Below are 20,257 nucleotides of genomic sequence, written 5' to 3'. Positions count from 1 at the left end.
ACTAACTTCTGAAAACACCAATATTACATTTACTGTGTAACAGTTCACTTGTTAAAAAAAAATAATAAAAATAAAAAATAAAAAAATTAAAATCCTACAAGCTAGTATTACAGTTACATCACAACATGGCTCTTCCAGAAACGGCTTCAACTCCTTAGCATCCATCACTACATACTAGAGTAAAAAGGGAAACTAACTTTTATAGTTAAATAACCAACAGAGTTTTTTTAAGATCAAAAATTAAAAATCACAAATAATCAACTGATTTCATTAAAAATGGAAAACAAAAATATAATCCCCTCTATTAGGCAAAAAAAAAAATAAAATAAAATAAAATAAATAAAATAAACATGTCATTTCTTGTAAGTAAATTATAGGAACAACAAAGCTGCTTTGTTTTTCAGCTAGTTTGCTGTGATTTAGAATTGTTACAAACAGTATCAATATACAGTATATCACATGCATATGAATTAAATATATTCAGTTTGAAACAATATATTTGGCAACTTACAGTAATCTTTCAGAATAACCAGTACAACAAATATAACAATTCAGACCTAACCAAAATTTTTGCAAATCTTTCCACATATTTTACCCTAAACAGCCCCAACTTTAGGAATGGACAGTGTGTGTCCAGTGAGATCACTGCACATCTACTAGTAAATACTGTAAGTTTAATTAACAACAAATGTCAAATAGTCTACATGTAAAAATTTAATATCATTGAATGAAATTATTCTGAAAGGAGACCTGCCCCTCTTAACAACTATTTAAAAAATCTGAAGAATTTAAATCTCTAATTTAAAAGAATCTATCACACATGATTGTAGAATACCTGAAAGATATGTAGCCATTTCTGATTGGTCTATTTATGCACAGTTCTATACTACCCTGCTAATAGAGTCTGACATTTCAACATAACACTGCAACATGCAATAATCAATTCAGCTCCTAGGTGTGGCAAAGAAAACAACCATTAGCTATACCTGGCAGTGATCTGGCAGTTCATACTCATTTTTATGTACTATAGCAGGATGAAGTTTGTGAAGGACTGCATCAGGAAACTTGAATCATATCGATATTACGGCAAAAACCATGTGATTGCGACAATGCTGAATTTGAATCTGGACTTGAAGTCCCGCTTACTTTCTGACATCCGCCAAACTGTGGTACTTCTGGACAAGAGTCATGAGTAAAGCCACCAGTAATGCAACTGTAGTCCATATAGTCCAAATTACTACAACTGTACCTATTTTTCTGTTTACGTGTCTTTTCTGATAGAGATGCTTTTGCCTTTCGTAACCTTGGGGCATCCAAATCTGCTGTTAACACTGTAGCCTCCACTGCCGAACCATCAAGATTAGATGTCCTCTGAAGCCAAAACAGAATTACAGGACATGACTGAGCCCTATATAATCCATCCACTTTTACTTGCTTGCCAGGAAGTTCACATACTGTGTTGTTTGAACGACTCAAGTCTTTGCACTGGGAAGTATGTCTATCAATTTTTCCAGAATCTTGAAGAGTGGGGCAAACCATTCTTGTAAATGTGCTATTCCCAATTCCATTCACATCTACAATGGGAGGAAAAAATTCATCATTTATTAACAATTTACATAATTTGTGAATAATAAAATATTAAAGTAATACTGTACCTATATTAAATTAAAATGTTTACTGAAATTTCAAATTTAGGAATAACTATTTAATATGCTTTCTTCTTTAATGTAAATATTTCTTATTATATGTGATTTATTCATATATTAGCAACAATTAAACTTTCTGTAAATTTATTTATTCAGCTAATGGTCTGATCATGTCTGCTGCCATATTCAGCTAATGACCATCTCTATTTGAATATCAGGGCCTCCGTAGCCAAGTGGGCAGGAGCGGGAGTGCAGCAGCACACGCTCTTTAGACCGGGGTTCAAGCCCCTGACTGCTGAATACGGTCGATCTGCCAACCCGCACTGGACCAGCGTGGCAGATTATGGTCCATTTCCCTCAGCATGAATCGTTGAGGAGGCTTCCATCCTGCAGTGGGTTGATAATGGCTGCACTTTACTTTTTTTTTTACTTTTATTTGAATATCAGGATTCTGTTATGACCAGGATAATGAAATTCAAAGAAAGTCGGAACATTGCAATGGAAGTCAACTGCAGTATTCCATAAGGGACAATTCATTTGTGCTCTTTCCTTTTATATTCATGCTTTAGCAATAAAATTAGATATTAGATGGTCTGGAATTTGATCTCTACAAAAGAACAAAGGAACTGGATGCAAAAAATAATTTTGATATCATATATTTGGATTTCAGGAAAGCTTTTGACACTGTTGCGCATGGAAGACTATTGTACAAATTGGAGCAGAATGGTATTAAGGGTAAGTTGCTACAATGAATAAAAGGATGGTTGAGTGGGAGAAGACAGAGGGTGGTAATTAATGGGTGCTGCTCTTCGTGGACTAATGTTATTAGTGGAGTCCCACAGGGTTCGGTGTTGGGTCCTCTGTTGTTTTGTATATTTATCAATGATATTGATGAAGGTATATCAGGCTTAGTGTCGAAGTCTGCAGATGATACAAAGGTTGGCAGGGTTGTTAATGACAGTAATGGCAGTGTGCTACTGCAACAGGATCTAGATAATTTGGGCAGATGGGCTAAGAAGTGGCAACTGAAGTTTAACTTTGACAAATGCAAAGTACTGCATATGGGTAGAAGTAACCCCAGAGAAACGTACCAACTGTGTGGTACTACACTTAAGGTGGTAGAAAATGAAAAAGACCTGGGAGTAATTGTGCAGTCAGATATGAAGTTTTCTGAACAATGCAGACAGTCTGCCAGGGCAGGTCATGGGGTTTTGTCAATGATATATAGGAATTTTGCTAGCAGGGAAAAGGAGGTGATTATCCCTCTGTATAAGGCAATGGTCAGGCCACGCCTTGAGTACTGCGTACAGGTCTGGAGGCTTCATTTTGGGAAGAATGTAGATTTGCTTGAGCGTGTACAGAGAAGGGCAACAAGATTGGTGAGGGGAATGAAGGGATCCTCTTACCAAGAGAGGCTTAAGTTCTGCAAATTGCAGTGGCTGGAGACTAGGCACCTGCATGCTAATCTGACTGAGGTGTATAAGGCCTTGAATGGGTTGAGCACACTGAATTCTGATGGGATCCTTCCACTTGTTCAGATTACTAACCTAAGGGGGCATAAATTCAAATTAAGAAAAGACAGATGTAGAATAGATGTGCAGAAATTTGCCTTTAGCCAGCGGATGGTTAATTGCTGGAACAAACTTCCATCTGTCGTTGTGGAAGTTGATAGGTTAAATAAATTTAAGGAGGAACTGGACAGGCATTTGGAGGGAATGGTGTGATTTTTTTTTTTTTTTTTTTGGCTGGTGTTGCATAAGCTCATACACTTGCTTTCTTGCATCACATGCTGCTACTACTAACCCTCAAGCAGCAAAAAACAAATTGTATCTGAATATTTGGTTTGTCAGCTGGGCAAATATATCATGGAATTCAATCTCAATTATTCCTAAATAACATTAAATTATGATTAATAATTAATCCTAATGATAATATTAATGTTAAATTTTATTTAATATTACAATTAGGATTAATAATTAATTCTAATTGTAATGTTAAATAAGAATTAGGAGATCAAACTGATTGGAAGATACCAAACAGCTCTCTCAGACACTAATCTTTTTTGCATTCTGAAAGGAAAAATTCTGCAAGCAATAGGATAGTTCGAAAAAGAACTTGCAACTAACAACAATGCTTATACCCCACTCTTTACACATCTCTACTGTTTAGTCAAGTGTCACCCAGCCAAACTTCTGAATTTTGTCTTCTGGGTACTGGCTCATTAAATGGATATACAGGGTTTTTCAATAATGTTGTAATTACCAAACTCATTGCGTAATAACTAAATATTTAATCTTAAAAGTGCAAATTCAAATTATTCAGTAACTTGAAATTATTTTTTGTGACCCTGAGGTTGTATCAAGTTGTGTGAGGCACTTACATCACAAACTTATCAAAATGGCGAGCCATCATATGTACCTGCCAGTGGGGAGTTACAAAGCAGAGTGTGGCAAATCCTTAGGATATACATAAGAATACAACATGCAAATTACAGCTCCTCAGCAGTTCCATCCAATCTACACCCTAAAATGGATTGGGGGGCAGGAAGAATTCCTGTAACTGCTTGGTTGCCAAGATAGCCACATTTAACTCCACATGACTTTTCTGCATAGGGTTTCAAGATAATGCATGTTTTCCCATTGCTGTTTAGACTATAAGAACTGAATCACGAAAGCTGTACAAATTATGGATCACAATCCCATAACAAATGGGAAGAGAACATGATTATTAATTGGACATGATTTGAATTACATTGATTTGAATTGAAGTACCCAGAGCATCTACAGATTGTAAAATAAAATGAGTTTTTGGAATCATTTACACTTTGAAACTTTTTAATTAAATGTATGGTTATAGAGTTTTTCTACAATGGTACATTATTAATAATTTCCTCCCATTCAACGGAAGGAATTCAATGAATGAACTGAGAGGAAATTAATAATTTCCTCTCAGTTCATTCATTGAATTCTTCCCTTTTTTTGTTTTTGAAAACAAAAATTTTATTCAGAAGTCACCTTTTCAAACTTTTGGTATCTCAAACTAATTAGTGGGTTCATCAATCAGGCTTCCTACAAAATGATTCAAAAACAAAAACGTTTACATATTTATTATTTAAAATAATCAAATGTTCTGTTTCTAGAATTATGTCAGATGGATAAATCCAGTGTGTGCATGGAAGGAAAATCAATATCAAAAACTATGATTATCACATTTATGCACTGTTTTAAAACTAATTTGTTTTTCCCTTTCCCTTACTGCTGGTTTTCCAAGATACAAATATTGATTTAGAAACGAATTCAACCACAAAGCTCATTGATGAACTGTAATCCTCTCAAAGCCACTGTACTGAAGCCCATTTGCTGACAGTAATTTGCCACCTCACTGGTGAAGAAACTACAGGAGTTCAGCGAAATGTTACATGCAGTATATATAACACCATCTGTAATTATGTAAATAGAAACTGTCGCTCAACTTTATATTATGTGATTGTTATGTGATGATTTGTGTTAACCCCCGGCCATGATCATTTGGGCTGTGACTGTGCAAAGGAAACACAGCAACTGCTATGTTTTCTTTTTCACAGTCTATGTAAAGATAGAAACATGCAATAAAGGATTTTAATAATAACATGTTTATTCAAATTTTCCAAAACAATGTAAAGATGGAAAAAAAAATCAGTTTTTGATAATTAATCTTAATTTGTTTATATGATGAATTTCAACATGAAATACACAGTGATTTTATATTAGATTACACAGTGGTAATCTAATTTTAATTAAAATGCAGGTCAGTTTGCAATACAACAAAATTTTATTAAAACGAATACATAATTCAATTAAGCTGTGTCAGAATGTATTGGAAGTTTTCATACTGCTAGTGTAGATTTCCAATTTCCTGTTTGGAAATATGTATGGAATATCATATGAAACTCCACAAAGAATACATTTTCATCAATGGCAAGAATATATTTAATGTTTTTCTTCGGTCATATAGGCCTGTTTGGAAATTTTATGTAATAGCTTTTGTCATTGCAAAAATGATCTGGATGAAAGATAATGTTATAAAATACAGGCAGTTCTCTCTTTACGAGTTCCCGGGTTTATAAGTTTTTTTTTTTTTTTTTTTTTTTCAAGTATTAACAAAATCAAAAATATGAACATTAATCGCAAAAAATGAATGTTAAAACATTCATAAATACCGAATTTCAAACCACGTGCATAGCTATACAATACAGTGTACCCAACTTTACGATATTAATCCGTTCCAGAGACACCATCATATCATGAAAATATTGTAATGTGAACTCAATAACACATTGTTTTTTTGGTAATTCGTTCCATGACCTCGAAAGTTGAAATTTTCACTATGTAACTCTCTAAAAGGTCGTTTTTATAGTGAAAATTGTATTAGTTACTAATTCAAATCTCTAAAATGCAATACGCTTTCATCATTATCATATGTTGTGTTATAAGAACCAATTTTGAACACCTTTGTGACATTTTTCTAAAGCACATTTCTGGAGGTCACGACCATAAAACAATTTGCACTTTCGGGTTTATTGGGCTTTTCTGTTACTGCAAGCAATTATAAATGAGTAGTAAACTCGATCTTCTTGCATTTGCGAAAATACCAATAGCTGGAATTGTGTGGTTTTTGCATTATTATAGTGAAATGTGTTTCCCCTTTACTAAAATCTTCAATCGTATAAAAAACATAAATTAATTTACAGAATATTTTCTTCATTCCTTTTTTTTTAAACTTCGTAAACTTGTTACTCCGTGCAAATCATGTTAGCATTAGCATTAGTAGAGGCATTTGATGCAAGAAAGCAAGCTTATGCAGCATCAACCAAAAAAAAAAAAAAAAACCCACTTCCACTTCACCCCTCTGTTCGTTCAAAATACCTGTCCAGCTGAGCCTTAAACTTATTTAGGCTATCAACCTCCACTACAAGGGATGGAAGTCTGTTCCACCAACCAACCACCCGCTGGCTAAAGGCAAATTTCCGCACGTCTATCCTACATCTGTCTTTCCTCAATTTGAATTTATGCCCTCTCAGGTGATTATTCTGAGCTAGAGGAAGAATCCCATCAGCATTGAGCATGCTTAAACCATTCAAGGCTTTATACACCTCTATCAGATCACCTCGCTGGTGCCTAGTCTCCAGACACTGTAATTTGCAAAACGTAAGCCTTTCTTCGTAAGAGCACCCCTTTGTTCCATTCACTAATCTTGTTGCCCTTCTCTGTACTCGTTCCAGCAGCTCTACATCCTTCTTGAAATGAGGCCTCCAGACCTGTATACAGCTCTAGGTGTGGCCTGACCATTGCCTTATACAAGGGAATAATCACCTCCTTATCCCTGCTGGAAAAATTCCTGTATATCATTGACAATACTCCATGAGCTACTCTTGCAGCCCGTCTGCACTGCTCAGAGAACTTCATATCTGCCTGCACAACCACCCCCAAGTCCCTTTCATTCTCTACCATGTTAGTTGCAATTTGTGCGTTCCATTAAAAAATGCTTATGCATCTATTGAAATTTATAAAGAAAATAGATTATCTTGGAAACAAATGCCTCTTGAAGCATTTCTGAAGAAGACGACTCCTCGTGCAACAAACCAACAAGTGCCAAGCCAATAATAAGTGATCAACGAGTGTGCATTTAGTCGATGATGAAGAATAAACATTCTTTAAAATTTGTAAGTCATAAATAATTTATTATTATAATTTGCTTGATTTTACACACTACATTTTAATTTCTTTGGATAAATCAATCATTGTTTAAACATAAACTAATCAGCTAACTAATTTCATTGTTAAGAATGTAACCCCTATTTTTAACATTATGTCTATGAGATTTAATTCCCGCTTTACAAGCACATGCTAGGAACGAATTAACCTGTAAAGTCAAGAACTACCTATAGGGAAAAGATAATTTTGTGCACTGCACTAATAAATACTGCATTGCTCCTTAAATATTACCATTTCCATCACAATGAAAGTGCCTTCTGCTACTTCTACCTGTCTAAAAATACCTCACTCCATACCCAATACCATCATGTGCTCTGTTACCATAGTTACTTCAGAATACACTGTTGACCAAAGGATTATGCAATAAATAGATAACCCTGTATGTGTAACACTTGAGATACTAAGAAACTGAAAGATGAATTTTTTATGAGGTTTTAAATTGTACATAAACAATGTATATACTGAAACTTTCCTAAGTGGATTTCACATCATATACCAAAGGGTGTCACTAAATTTTGGCATTGTATCAATACTGTTTTTGCTCCGATTTCCTTTCGCTGCACATATTAATATAATTAACTGATTAAAATACAATTATTGAGTAATACATTAAAAATTTATGCCATTTATTTCTTCATATGCTTCATACTTGGTGATTGGTGAGCTCTGGATATGTTCTTTCTATCTGAAAGTTATTAACTGTAGTTGATTAGCACCATGAATCTTCCCTCTCTCATTCTTTTTTGTATGTTTTGGCCCAAAACAAAGGAATTGCAGTACAAAAAATCTAAGCTGGTGTAAACTGTAACCTGTCTTTGATTTCTTAATGTACGCAGATTACTCTCAGAAGTTTCATGGTATTTCCATTACAACTTCCTCAATGACTGAATTGCTATCCATATTACATTATTAACTTCTTACCATACAAAGTTACGTTGCCAGCTGAACCCAAGTTTATGGTGTAATAAGGACAAAAATTCAGTCACTGAAGAAATGTTACAGGAAGTACTATGAACATCTGAGAATTACCTGTATTCCTTTAAGACAGTGGTGTCCAACCTTTTCCTGTACAGGGGCCATATTCAAAGTTAGATTTGTTCTGCAGGCTGCACTGAGTGACTTGAAAAAAATTAGTGTGTTAAATTTTCAATGAAGTGTACTTTTGTGTAGCCACCAAGGCAAGTAGAAGGCATGCCATAATTGGAGTCCTGGAACATTTTGATAGCACCTCGTAAATACACACACTTCTGGTCGGGCATGTGCACATTTGATACAAAACATTGATAAAAGAAACAGAATTCACAATACCAACATGTAGCTTCGTAACTTCAACACTTTCACATACAGGCACTCCTCAACTTACGTACTTAATCAGTTTTTTTTTCATGTACATAAGTCCAACTCCAGTCTTGTAGATACAAAATACATGTACAGTACAGTACAACGCACCGAGATTATAAACCCCAACAAACGTCATCATGTACAACATTTTACGATTTGAAACCGAGTTAAACCGATAAAAACATACAATGAATAATAATGGAGTACAGTATTTATTCAAAATTAATTTAATCTACAATCAAATTCACTTTATGATGGACTCTCCAAAATAAAATACCATTCACTATACGATATGTAGTAAATGCCAGTCATTGTGATCACGTTTGCAAACTGAATTTAATTGCATTAAACAACTAGTCTAATAAGCGAAAATATGAGAAATATTATCTACAGGCTATAAAAGTAAAGGTATAGAGCTTTACTTCCTCCAATTAATTAGTAAAATTAAATGATGTGTGAAAATCAGAATATTTCCTACAAGTTAGCAAAATAAAAATAAATTTATGCTTAAGTACATAGTTTAATTAATAGTGTAACTAACTGATATTTCTGTTCACTGACTTTTTTTGGTCGTAAAATTTAAAACAGAAAATAAGCAATCAATAACAAAGAACAAGGAACACACAAATTGCACTAACACAATATGCACAAGTGAGATACGGAGTAACAACTTTATGAAGCTCAAAAAATAAGAACAAAGAGAAGATTCTGAAAATTTATTTATGTTTTTTATATAATTGAAGATTTCAGTGAAGGGGAAGCACATTTCACCATAATAACATAAAATTCCACAGAATTCCAGCTATCATTGCAAATGCAATAAGATCGAGTTTACTACCAGTTTTTAATAGATTTCACTAACAGAAAAGCCCAATAATCAGGAAACTGCTAATTGTTTTTATTGTTTTATGGTAGTGACCTCCAGAAATCTGCTTTAAAAAAATATCACAAAAGGCATTCAAAATTGATTCTTATAACCAAATATAGCAACAGCTTTGTGCTTTGCACGTATCTGTGAGTTATGTTTTCAGTCTTGTCGTTTGTATGTAAGTAGAGGAGTGCTTGTATTTGCCACAATGAGTGCGGCAAATACAGGCGCTCTTTTGAATTCGTTTATTTCCACTTAATTTAGTGTCAAATGTACATGGTTCTTGAAATAATTAACAAAATTTAAAATGCTGTTTTAGTTCACTTTCTGTGCCATGGGTTGGACACCACTGCTTTAAGTGATTAAAGACAAGTTATACTCTATGCAAGTTGAAGTGCTTACATATTCACTATTCTCCATTTTGATTTACCTGTGTGCCATGCCACTAAAAGAACATCTCAGAACAAAGCAAGTTGCATACTGTTATGCTTACCATCAACTAAAGGAACAAAAGTGATGGGGCATCAAATTATTTTTGGTATGTAGACAGTATAGTGGCATCCAAAAAAAGTTTAGAAAGCACTGGTGTATATTAAGAGCAACCTCATTATATTAAGTTGCTTTTTGCTACCTGTATGGTAAACGTTTCTTGTAAATTTTGTGTCCAAATATTATTTATATTTAGGCCTAGGATGAACCTTTTTTTTTGTGATACATAATGCAAAATTAATAAATATTTTTATTTATCATTGTAAAATTGTACCAATCAGTGGCATATCCACAAAATCAGCAGACACTCAAATAAACAGCCATATATGTTGCAATAATACATAATCAATGAGCTGTTTGCTGCTATACATTTTTGTATCCTTAGCATATAAAAGGTTGTTTTTAAAGTAATGTATGCAGCAATCATTTGGTTTGTAAGACAATTACTTGCACCTGACTTGATATTGATTTGATATTCAACATTATTTCATGAATAACTGGATGTAAGGTATGGATTTCAATTTTGTAGAGGCCAATGACTGGTTTTCATTTTTTAAAAAGTACATTTAATATAATTGGAAAGAAAATCCCTGTCCTTAGGAACTTATAATTATAAATGTGAACAATGATGCAAATATTTTAGAATTTTAGTAAACAAATAACAAGAGTAAAAATAATACCATAGTGAAATTTTGGGTTTAATTTTGAGAGACGATATGTTTTGAGCTCTCTTTTAGCTCTTCAACAATGGCAGCAGAAGTATCTGTTTTTGTTATTCAATTAATTGTTTTTTATAAAAAAAATCATCATTCTTCAAATCCAACACACAATGAAATGTATGTTTATTTCTTAAATTTAACAGTTACTAAATACATTCTATTCAGACATTTTATTTTTGTCTAAAATGGAGTAACTAATTATAAATTAAAGAAAAAAAAATGAAAGGTTCTCTCTCCTGCAGGGCAAATTTTTATGTGCATTCTGTGCCATTAAAGCTGATGTGTGCACTGTTCAACTGTGGGCTTCTCTTTTTAAAATTTGACCAGGGCTTGGGAGAAGGTTGGAATATCTCACATATATGTGGGACAAGTTTCCATCTTGGTGTTATGGAAGTGGGCAGTTTGAATAAATTTAAAGGATTGGAAAAATTATTAGAAGGGATGGGCAAGTGAAGTGGGTAGGCATTTTTTCCCCTCTTTTGGCTAATGCTCTATATAAGCTTGCTTCCTTACACAACTTTTCTTCTTTGCCACTACTAATTCTAATACTGTTATAGGAATAAAAATTAACCATATAAATAAATTTAGAAGCCATCAAACATATTCTTCAGGAAACAAAGTCAGAGATAAGCACCCACAAGGGCATATCTATAAGATCAAAACTATTCAGACAACCCTTCATGAATATTGCATAACTGTGCCAAATGCCTCTGTACAAGAGTATTAGCTCAGGCATACAAATATCAAATATAAATCTTGTATGTCTACCTATACAGCTCCATTACATTAGAAACCAGTAAAAGCTGTGAATTGGAACTAACAGACCATCACTGTGGAATGATGCCTGGATGCCACATCAATAACCTTTGTGTGTGTGTGTGTGTGTGTGTGTGTGTGTGTGTGTGTGTGTGTGTGTGTGTGTGTGTGCGTGCGTGCGCGCAACTCATGATTATATAACAAAATCCACCGTGACAAATGTTATTCAAAGATGGCAAATCATAGGTGCCATCTCAATAAAAAATAAAAAAGTTTGGTCTAACTCACAGAACATGTTTAACAACCATAAAGAGCAATTTGCCTCTTATGCAAGTCATCTTTGTAAAAATATCATGGAGCAGGTCCAAGAGTGCAAAAAAACATCCATCAATAGCTCAACCATCTGTAGGGAGCTGCATAGCTTTGGGTTAGTAGAGCAGCTGTGCATATGTCTAATATCATGGTCATCAATATGAAACAGGATTTTTGAACAGTAGCAGGTGCTGTGGAATGACAAATCTCAATACACAATTTTTTGTTCTGATGACATTTGAATGTGAAATTTGCTCAAAGGGCACTTTCTGGAGGAGTGTATTGTCCTGACCATGATGTCTGTTGGAGGCAGCCTGATAGTATGGACACACGCTTCTTGATTAGACCGGGTTCGAGCCTGTCACCACCAAATACGGAGGATGCGGAAAGGTCAGGGAATGACCACCGCATATCCCAGAGCAATATGGCCTTAGTTGCTAATGCTCCTAAAAACCAAATAACAACAACAACGATAGTATGGGTTGTTTCAGATAATTCAGACCTGGTCCATTAGTGGTATGTATAAAACCATGAAGTTTATAACTCCTTTGGATAGTTTGAAGAATTATGTGCTACCTACACTGGCAGTACTAGCAAAATGAGCCATACTCAAAATCAGCATGATAATGCTATACATCATACTGTTTGTTGGCAATGTTGAAAAGTCAGACTGGCCAGTTCAGACTTTTCAACATTGAGTGGGATGGAGTGCTGGATTAGCCTGTGGTCAAAATGGTCTTCTTCCAGATCAGCCCTGACAGCTGCTTTGTAGGGGGAATGGAAACAAATTTCAGCCAACAGCTACTAAAAGTTGATTAATATTCCCAGGAAGGTCGAGGCTGTCATGCTAACTAAAGGTGGTCCCACTACTACTACTATGTAAACAGTCACCAATTAAATAATGGGACTGATTTTAACTGTCCACACTGAATGCCACATTAAAAAAATAGTGTGCCATTCAAACTGCTCAATGAGTTCTTTTGTTAGAGTGCATGTGCATGAGCATCACTTCAGTAGTTTCCGAGTCATGGCAGTTGTAACAAGACTGTGGTGCACTGTCAGAAATTTGAAGATGCAACAACATTTGGTAAATAAATTTTATTTTAATTTGGGTAAAAAGTGTGACAGAAATGTCCAAAGCCCTGAAAAAGGTTTGTGGAGATGAGTGTCTATCCTGTATGCATGTTTGTTTGTTATTTGGTTTTTAGGAGCATTAGCAACTAAGGCCATATTGCTCCGGGAATATGCGGTGATCATTCCCTGATCTTTCCGCATCCCCGTATTTGGTGGTGACGGGATCGAACCCCGGTCTAATCAAGAAGCGTGCGTTACACACTGCTGCTTCTTCCCACCTGGCTACGGAGGCGCCCTGTATGCATGTGTTCGAGTGGTTTGCATGCTTTCATAATGCATGAGTTACTGAGGATGACCACAGACTGGGACTGCTAGTTTCCATTCAAACTGAAGGAAAACATCAAGAAAGTCCACAATCTTGTGAACGAATACCAAAGAATCACCATCCATATGAACTAAGTACAAAGTGTGTTAGTTGTCTGATGGCACCATGGGTTCCCTCCATCTCTGCATTGTGTACTCTGTGTAGCACAGAACAATGTGTAGGGCAGAGATTTAAAAAGTGTGTGGGGGAGTGGAAGGATGTGTAGCGTTATAATCACTAACATGTTGAAAATTAATAAAGAAATGATTTGCAATGTTTTAAAAAATGATTTAGGGAAATGAAAGATTTGTTCACAATTTGTGCCACACAGCTTGAACCTGGAGCAAAGCAAAAAACAATCGACTGTTGTTGCAATTTCATTGAATCTGCTGAAGATGACCCTGATATTTTGAAGAAAATTATGATGTTCAACGAGAGTTTGTGCTTCAATATGACCCAGAAATGAAAAGAAAAAACATGGTTTGGCGATTGCTGAGCTTACCCAGGCAGAAGAAGATCTGACTCGAGAAATCTCACGTCAAGATAATGCTGATTGTTGTCTTCAACATCAAAGGAATCATTCATAAGGAATTCATCCTTAAGGGACTATAGCAAACAACTATTATTTGAGCATCATGCAACATTAGTATGAGCGCATTCATTGTGTAAGATGCAACCTGTTGTCTTTCTACTTGCTTGTTTGGCACCAGTGTACTATATCTTAATCAGTCATGTAGAGTTAGCAAGGATTTTGGACTAAAGGTGAATATGGCTAAAACAAAAGTAATGATGAACAAGTATGCCACAGAAGGGGATATAATGATTGAAGGAGCAGTAATTGAAAAGGTCGAGTCATATACTTATCTGGGACAAGTCTTAGCTGTAATAATGATAATAAATGACTGGAAGTTAAGAGAAGAATAAATTTTGGATGGAAAGCATTCAGGAAATATAGTCACATACTGAGGAGCAATATCCCAATTTGTCTGAAACGTAAAATAATGAACCAATGTATACTCCCCACCATGACTTATGGAACTGAAACTTGGACACTCACCAAAAGAATAGAAGAGAAGCTAAGAACTACACAGTGAAGAATGGAACAAATTATATTGGGAATCAGACTGTTAGATAAGAAGAGAAACACATGGATTAGGCAGCAAACTCAAGTAAAGGACATTCTTATCAAAACTAAAGAACTAAAATGGTCTTGGGCAGGACACATAGCTCGAAGACATGATGACAGATGGACTAAGAAAATAACAGAATGGTACCCAAGAGGAGCTAGAAGAAAACCTGGAAGACAATGACGGAGATGGACAGATGAAATTCATGAGTTTGTGGATAGTAAATGGATGGCCATTGCACAAAACAGAAGAAACTGGAAAGTTGCTTGAGAGCCCTTTTTCCTGCAGTGGATTGAAAATGGCTGTGATGATAATGATGTACTATTTTTTGGCAGCAAAATTAAGAGGGTGCTGAAAGGACGTTTCAACAACATTAAGGCCATCCAGGGAGTGAGCAGCAGGTGATGGGCATTAATTCATTGCAGTATCGATGGTGCTTCCAGGATTTAATTAATCATTCTGAGCATCATGTACAGTCTTATGGGGATTACTTCGAAAATATATAACCATTTCCAGACCTTGGCATTGTTATTTTCTTTATCCAAATTTTGTCTCATTATTTAATTGGCAGACTGCGTTAGATTTTTAATTCAAAGCTTTTAGCAACAACCACTGTGTGTATGTGTGTGTCGTCCAAACAAAGACTTTCAATCATATAGCATATAACCAGCACAACTGTTTGGACAGAAAGCAGTGCATCTGGTATCTGATCTGCATGTCTGGTGATGCAAGAGTGGTGGGGGTGGGGGGACAGTAACCACAAAATGTGCTTGAAAAATTGTTATGCTTTTTTCTTCAATAAAATTTAACAGTGGAGAAAATACTAAAATCCATAGTGATATCACTATAATAAATTTTTGAATTATTAATTTTAATTTCCTTTGGTGTGCCTATTTGAGGGTTAAACAAACTAAGAGTTTAAGTAGCTATCTGAGTGCTTCTCTCCACCAACCCTGGAACACAATATCAAGCAAAAATATCAATTAAAAAAGACAAATTCTATATTCTATATCACAATAACCTGGAATTCTTGACCTTTATGGTTGCTACAGGTTCCTTGGACTTACTGCAACAGAATATTCCACTTGTTTACCAAGAGCAACAGTGGCTGCAAGGGTTCGGGATACTAAGATTTTATCAATTGATAATTTTAAGCAATTTGCAGCAGCAGCACTCATTATAAAATTAAAATGCATTAAAATAAAAAAAAATTGAAAATTAGAATTAAAAAAATATATATACTCACCATGTCTTTCATCAATGGCAAAATCTTGCATAAAGTGTTCTTCTGATGGACTGGTAGGACTTTCTATTGCAGAATCATACAGATCTGATTTAGCATCTTGATATGATAACAAGAAAGGCCTATTGCACATCTCATTGGGACTTAAATTTCTATGATTTAATAAATCGCCATTGTCGTCATCATAATCAAGGTGTACTATGATTTCATCATCGGGTTCTCTTTCATTCCAACTGTCAGTATAGTCAGAGCTTTCACTTCCAAGTCCAGAGGTGCTTACTGAATCAGAACGATTATACTCCTTAGAATCATACTGATAAGAATCAGCATCCGTTCCAGCTGATGAAGTATACCAACTAGGACCCAAATCTTGACAGGTGGATTTCTGTGTTTCTACCTTGAATTCTTCAGGTGACTTATTTGAAAGAGAATAGCTGCACTGTCTATTTTCTTCAATGTCCATTTCTGAATTACATATGGTGCCATTATTTGAGTTATTGCTAGTGAATACATCTGTATACAGTTCCCTGGTTTCATGAACATTGCTTCCTACAGAAGTGCTTGATGTTTGACAAGGTGTGAAATTTAGTTCCTTCAAAGACGAGACTGGTATGCATTTTATTTTCAAGCCCATATCTTCTAGAGGTTGGTCATCAACAGCCTTCTTTGTCCTGCCAAAATCTTTTTTGTTACCTGTATGGATATCACTCTTAGATACTGTACAGAGCATATTCTTCTGTTCACGTAGTATTGATTGAGAAGTGCATACCCTTTCTGCAGTGCTATCTTCATTGACAGAAAGCCAGGCACCAGTACAGCTATGACTTCTGTGCCTTTGATATTCTACACAAATTTCACTGCTTGAACATGTTTCTGATGCAGATATTTTTGATAATGCATGGAAAGAATCTTGATAGGAAGCAACATTTAAACTCGGAACAACAGATGATTTCTTCTTTGGATACTGTTTTTTACCATCCATCAAGACAGGTGCTGTAGAAACTTCATGTTTAGAATCAAGAATTCCTTCATGTTGCAAATATTTTTCATATTCTAATAACTGTCCTAGAAAGTTGAAATTTGGAGATATTGTAGCCCTTTTAGATTTAACATACCTATTAAGAAGAGAAAAGGAAATAAATATATATATATGCATTTATTTACTGTATAAAATAATACAATACAGCTTTAGTCCTTAGTTTTATAGGACTAAAATAAATCACCACAAAGAAATCATGAAATTATCACATATGATAATCCTATGCGCAAGCCAGATCTCAGTAAAATATTCTTTCATTACAAATTTAGTACAATAAAGAAATACTGATAAACCACATAAACTAGAATACCGCTGTCCAAAGCAGTCAGTACCAAATAATTTCCATGAGGGTGCATAAATTCAAATTGAGGAAAGGATGATTGCAGGATAGATGTGCAGAAGTTTGCCTTCAGCCAGCAGGTAGCTGATTGTTGGAACAAACTTCCATTTGTTGTTGTTGTTGTAAAAGTGGTTGTCTGAATAAATTCAAGGAAGAACTAGACAAATTCTTGGAGGGGATGGATGGGAGAGGTGGGTGTTTTTTTTTTTTTTTTTTTTAGCTGATGCTCTATAAGCTTTCTTGCATCATTTTCCACTATGAATACTAATACTAAACAGTACATATACAGCACCAGTACAGGCAAAATAAGAATAAAATTTGCATACATGAAAGCAGGTTGTATTTTCATTAATATGTAAAAATAGCTTTGAAGTTGACAGCAGTCCGAGTTAAATTCACATCATGATGATGATTCAGTTCTGCTTTCGGTTCTGTATAAAAAAGAAACATATGTTAGTCAGTCTATTTCCTGAAGCACTTCAATGCCAAACATCTATGCATGGCACATTTTAGTGATTTTTAGGCGTTCTTAATTTATTTCATCCTCAAAAGCAGCTGATAATATGAAAGGCTAGTGCTCAAGTAAAAAAAAAAAAAAAAAAAAAAGTGTAAAGAAACAGAGCAGAAAGACCATTACATTAGAAGCAAAGAGAAATGTAACAGCATTTGGCAAGAGCAGAATTTCAAAGTAATTATAGTAAATAACCAACACTATTGCATACTTTATATATGGCTTATAATTGATTACATATATTATTTACACCTATAAATGGTTCACATCAGACCCTTGGCTAGAATATACATATTGAATTGGTTCTATACGAAAATCAGTTTCAACTTGCATCATTCTGATTTGACACCTTTTATAGGAATGTGCCCTGCTCTAAATCCAAAGACTGCCTATAACAGGGGTAGGCAACTTGCATCATGTATGCAATTATGGCCTACCTTTCAATGTGAAAAATATAACATTAAAAAATTATACAAACACTTTGAAAAATCAGAAATTAAGCTAGACTTGTGCAGCAGATTTACTTCACCTGCTTCATTACTGGAGGTTTGCGAGCTCTGGACAGGTTGTTTGTTACTCTTTGAAAGCTAATAACTGACCTCATCCATTTCAAATAGCTTTGGTTAAGCTTGAGCATGGTAATGCACATCTTTCCTTTCTCTTACCCTTGTTTACATGTTTATTTATTTTATATGAAACAAAGGAAGTTGTGAGCTTTTGCATGCATACCATCAACTTATAAAGAACAAAAAGGATTTGACAGGAACCCATTCTATCATAACAACACTAGGAAGATGATTCCAGATTTTAAATCTGTTGACTAAAGGTTATTATGTATGTAGTAAGATACTAATCCTGAAGAGTAGTTAACAACAGTTTGCTACAAATCAGCCCTAAAAAGTAGTCTTTAAAATCATTTATCAAACAAAGCCGGACAATTTAAATAAAACTATTTTTTTATATAAGAACTGTGGTTTGGTACTTATCAAGGTTACAAAAACAAACATTCTAATATTGTTTGTTCCTGACTCTGAAAATTGCATTGCTGTTTACATTGACACTGAGTTGTTTGTTTGTTTGTTATTTGGTTTTTAGGAGCATTAGCAACTAAGGCCATATTGCTCCAGGATATGCGGTGGTCATTCCCTGACCTTTCTGCATCCTCCGTATTTGGTTGTGACGGGCTCGAACCCCGGTCTAATCAAGAAGAGTGTGCTACGCACTGCTGCTCCTTCCCACCTGGCTACGGAGGCGCCTGACACTGAGTTAATTTGGGGATGATATAAGAAATGGAGTGTTATCAATATACAGCAGACTTTCAGAATAACGGCACCTTTGGGGATTCAAGGTGCTGTTATTTTGATTTTTCCGTTATCTAGAAAGTTTTATTTTTAATACATTTAATGCAGAAATAATGAAGCTAAATAAGAAATAAAGAGATTAAGAATGTAATTTTATTAACCATACATAAAAAAACAAACATGCTGATGATCCAATGTTATATTCTGCCATTAATACAGTCCTGCTTATGCCCCATCCTATTTTCTTTATTATATCAAATTTAGTCTGTGCGGGTATCATAGTGGTATTGTCACTGTCCTCCCCACACCAAGTGGAAAAGGCCCAAGTTCGAATTCCATCGATGACAAAAGGAACTTTTATGGGCTTTTTTCACTCCGTGGCTGAGTTAGTCAGTCTCAGGTGTAGATAGCAAGGTTTTTCCCCCACAGAAACTGGGGGGGGTTGGTCCAGCAAAACAGGAAAATTGACCAGAGAACATGTGCAATTTATAGACACAATACACATGGGTATATGAATTAACTTTCCAGGTGACCCTAATGTAATGGTTTGGATTATATCAAGTTTATCACTAAGCTTTAATGTTGTTCTTCTTTTCTTCTCTGTATGAGGTTTATTAACTTTAGGAGCCGTAGTGAGAGGTTTTTAATTTAAAATAAATGTAAAACAGTGGTATAATCCATGATATTAGTAGAGAATTCACTTTCAAAATGGCAAACAAACAAATACAGTAATCATGTGACTTGCCGTTTTCTTTTTTCGGCACTGCAAGGCATCTGCGATATATGTAAACATCCGATCTCAGTGTGCCATCGGATTTTTTTTTTTTTTTTTTTTGTAATTACGCATCAAAACAAATACTTTCTGATATAGTTAGGTGTCTCTAGTCTGGAATCCTTAGGGCCAAACCTGTTCAGGAAATGTCAGGATTTTAGAAATTTTCCTAAAAATTATACACAGGAAGGAAAATTTAAACTGTGCTTATTTTTGTTCTCTTGACTCAATTTAATACAAGTAATAAATTGAATTTGAAATGAATGCAGTAATATAAAAATTTCCATTCCTGTGACAATCTTAATTAAAACTATTTTTTTGGATTCTAAAATGGGGGAGGAGGAGAGGGTGGTAGCAAGTCTATCATTTTATAGTGTAAAAATTGATCTTCTTAACCCATTCATAGATAAACAAATCTAAATTTGCAGATCTAACCTCATACATTGTCTTGCACTTAAATTCCCTTATTTGAGTCACAACCTGGAATAAAACTGCAATGCCAAAATGATTACATATGAGTTGGTCAACCAAAAATTTGCTAACATATTGAATTCTAACTTATTCATGATTAAAATAATTTTGTTTCTAGCCAAGCCATGCAC

At 34.7% G+C, this 20,257-nt stretch overlaps 1 protein-coding gene across 6 annotated transcripts in view; it reads right to left on the bottom strand.

The window, feature by feature from the left end:
* Nucleotides 1-356: 356 nt before the first annotated feature.
* LOC150082178 (uncharacterized) overlaps nucleotides 357-20,257 on the bottom strand; it is a 168,383-nt gene continuing 148,482 nt past the window's right edge. For all 6 annotated transcript variants that reach the window (XM_090379154.1, XM_090379153.1, XM_090379159.1 and 3 more), the window contains 2 exons: nucleotides 15,696-16,807; nucleotides 357-1,574 (listed from right to left, as the gene is read on the bottom strand). In XM_090379154.1, coding sequence (XP_090235280.1) covers nucleotides 1,057-1,574; nucleotides 15,696-16,807 — 1,630 coding nt within the window. In that variant the 3' untranslated portion in view covers nucleotides 357-1,056. The remainder of the gene's footprint in view (nucleotides 1,575-15,695; nucleotides 16,808-20,257) is intronic.

The sequence above is a fragment of the Mastigoproctus giganteus genome, chromosome 8, assembly GCF_048544385.1.
Source record: "Mastigoproctus giganteus isolate SK-2022 chromosome 8, ASM4854438v1, whole genome shotgun sequence".
NCBI lineage: Eukaryota > Metazoa > Arthropoda > Arachnida > Uropygi > Thelyphonidae > Mastigoproctus > Mastigoproctus giganteus.
This window is presented reverse-complemented; position numbering and strand designations above follow the sequence as displayed.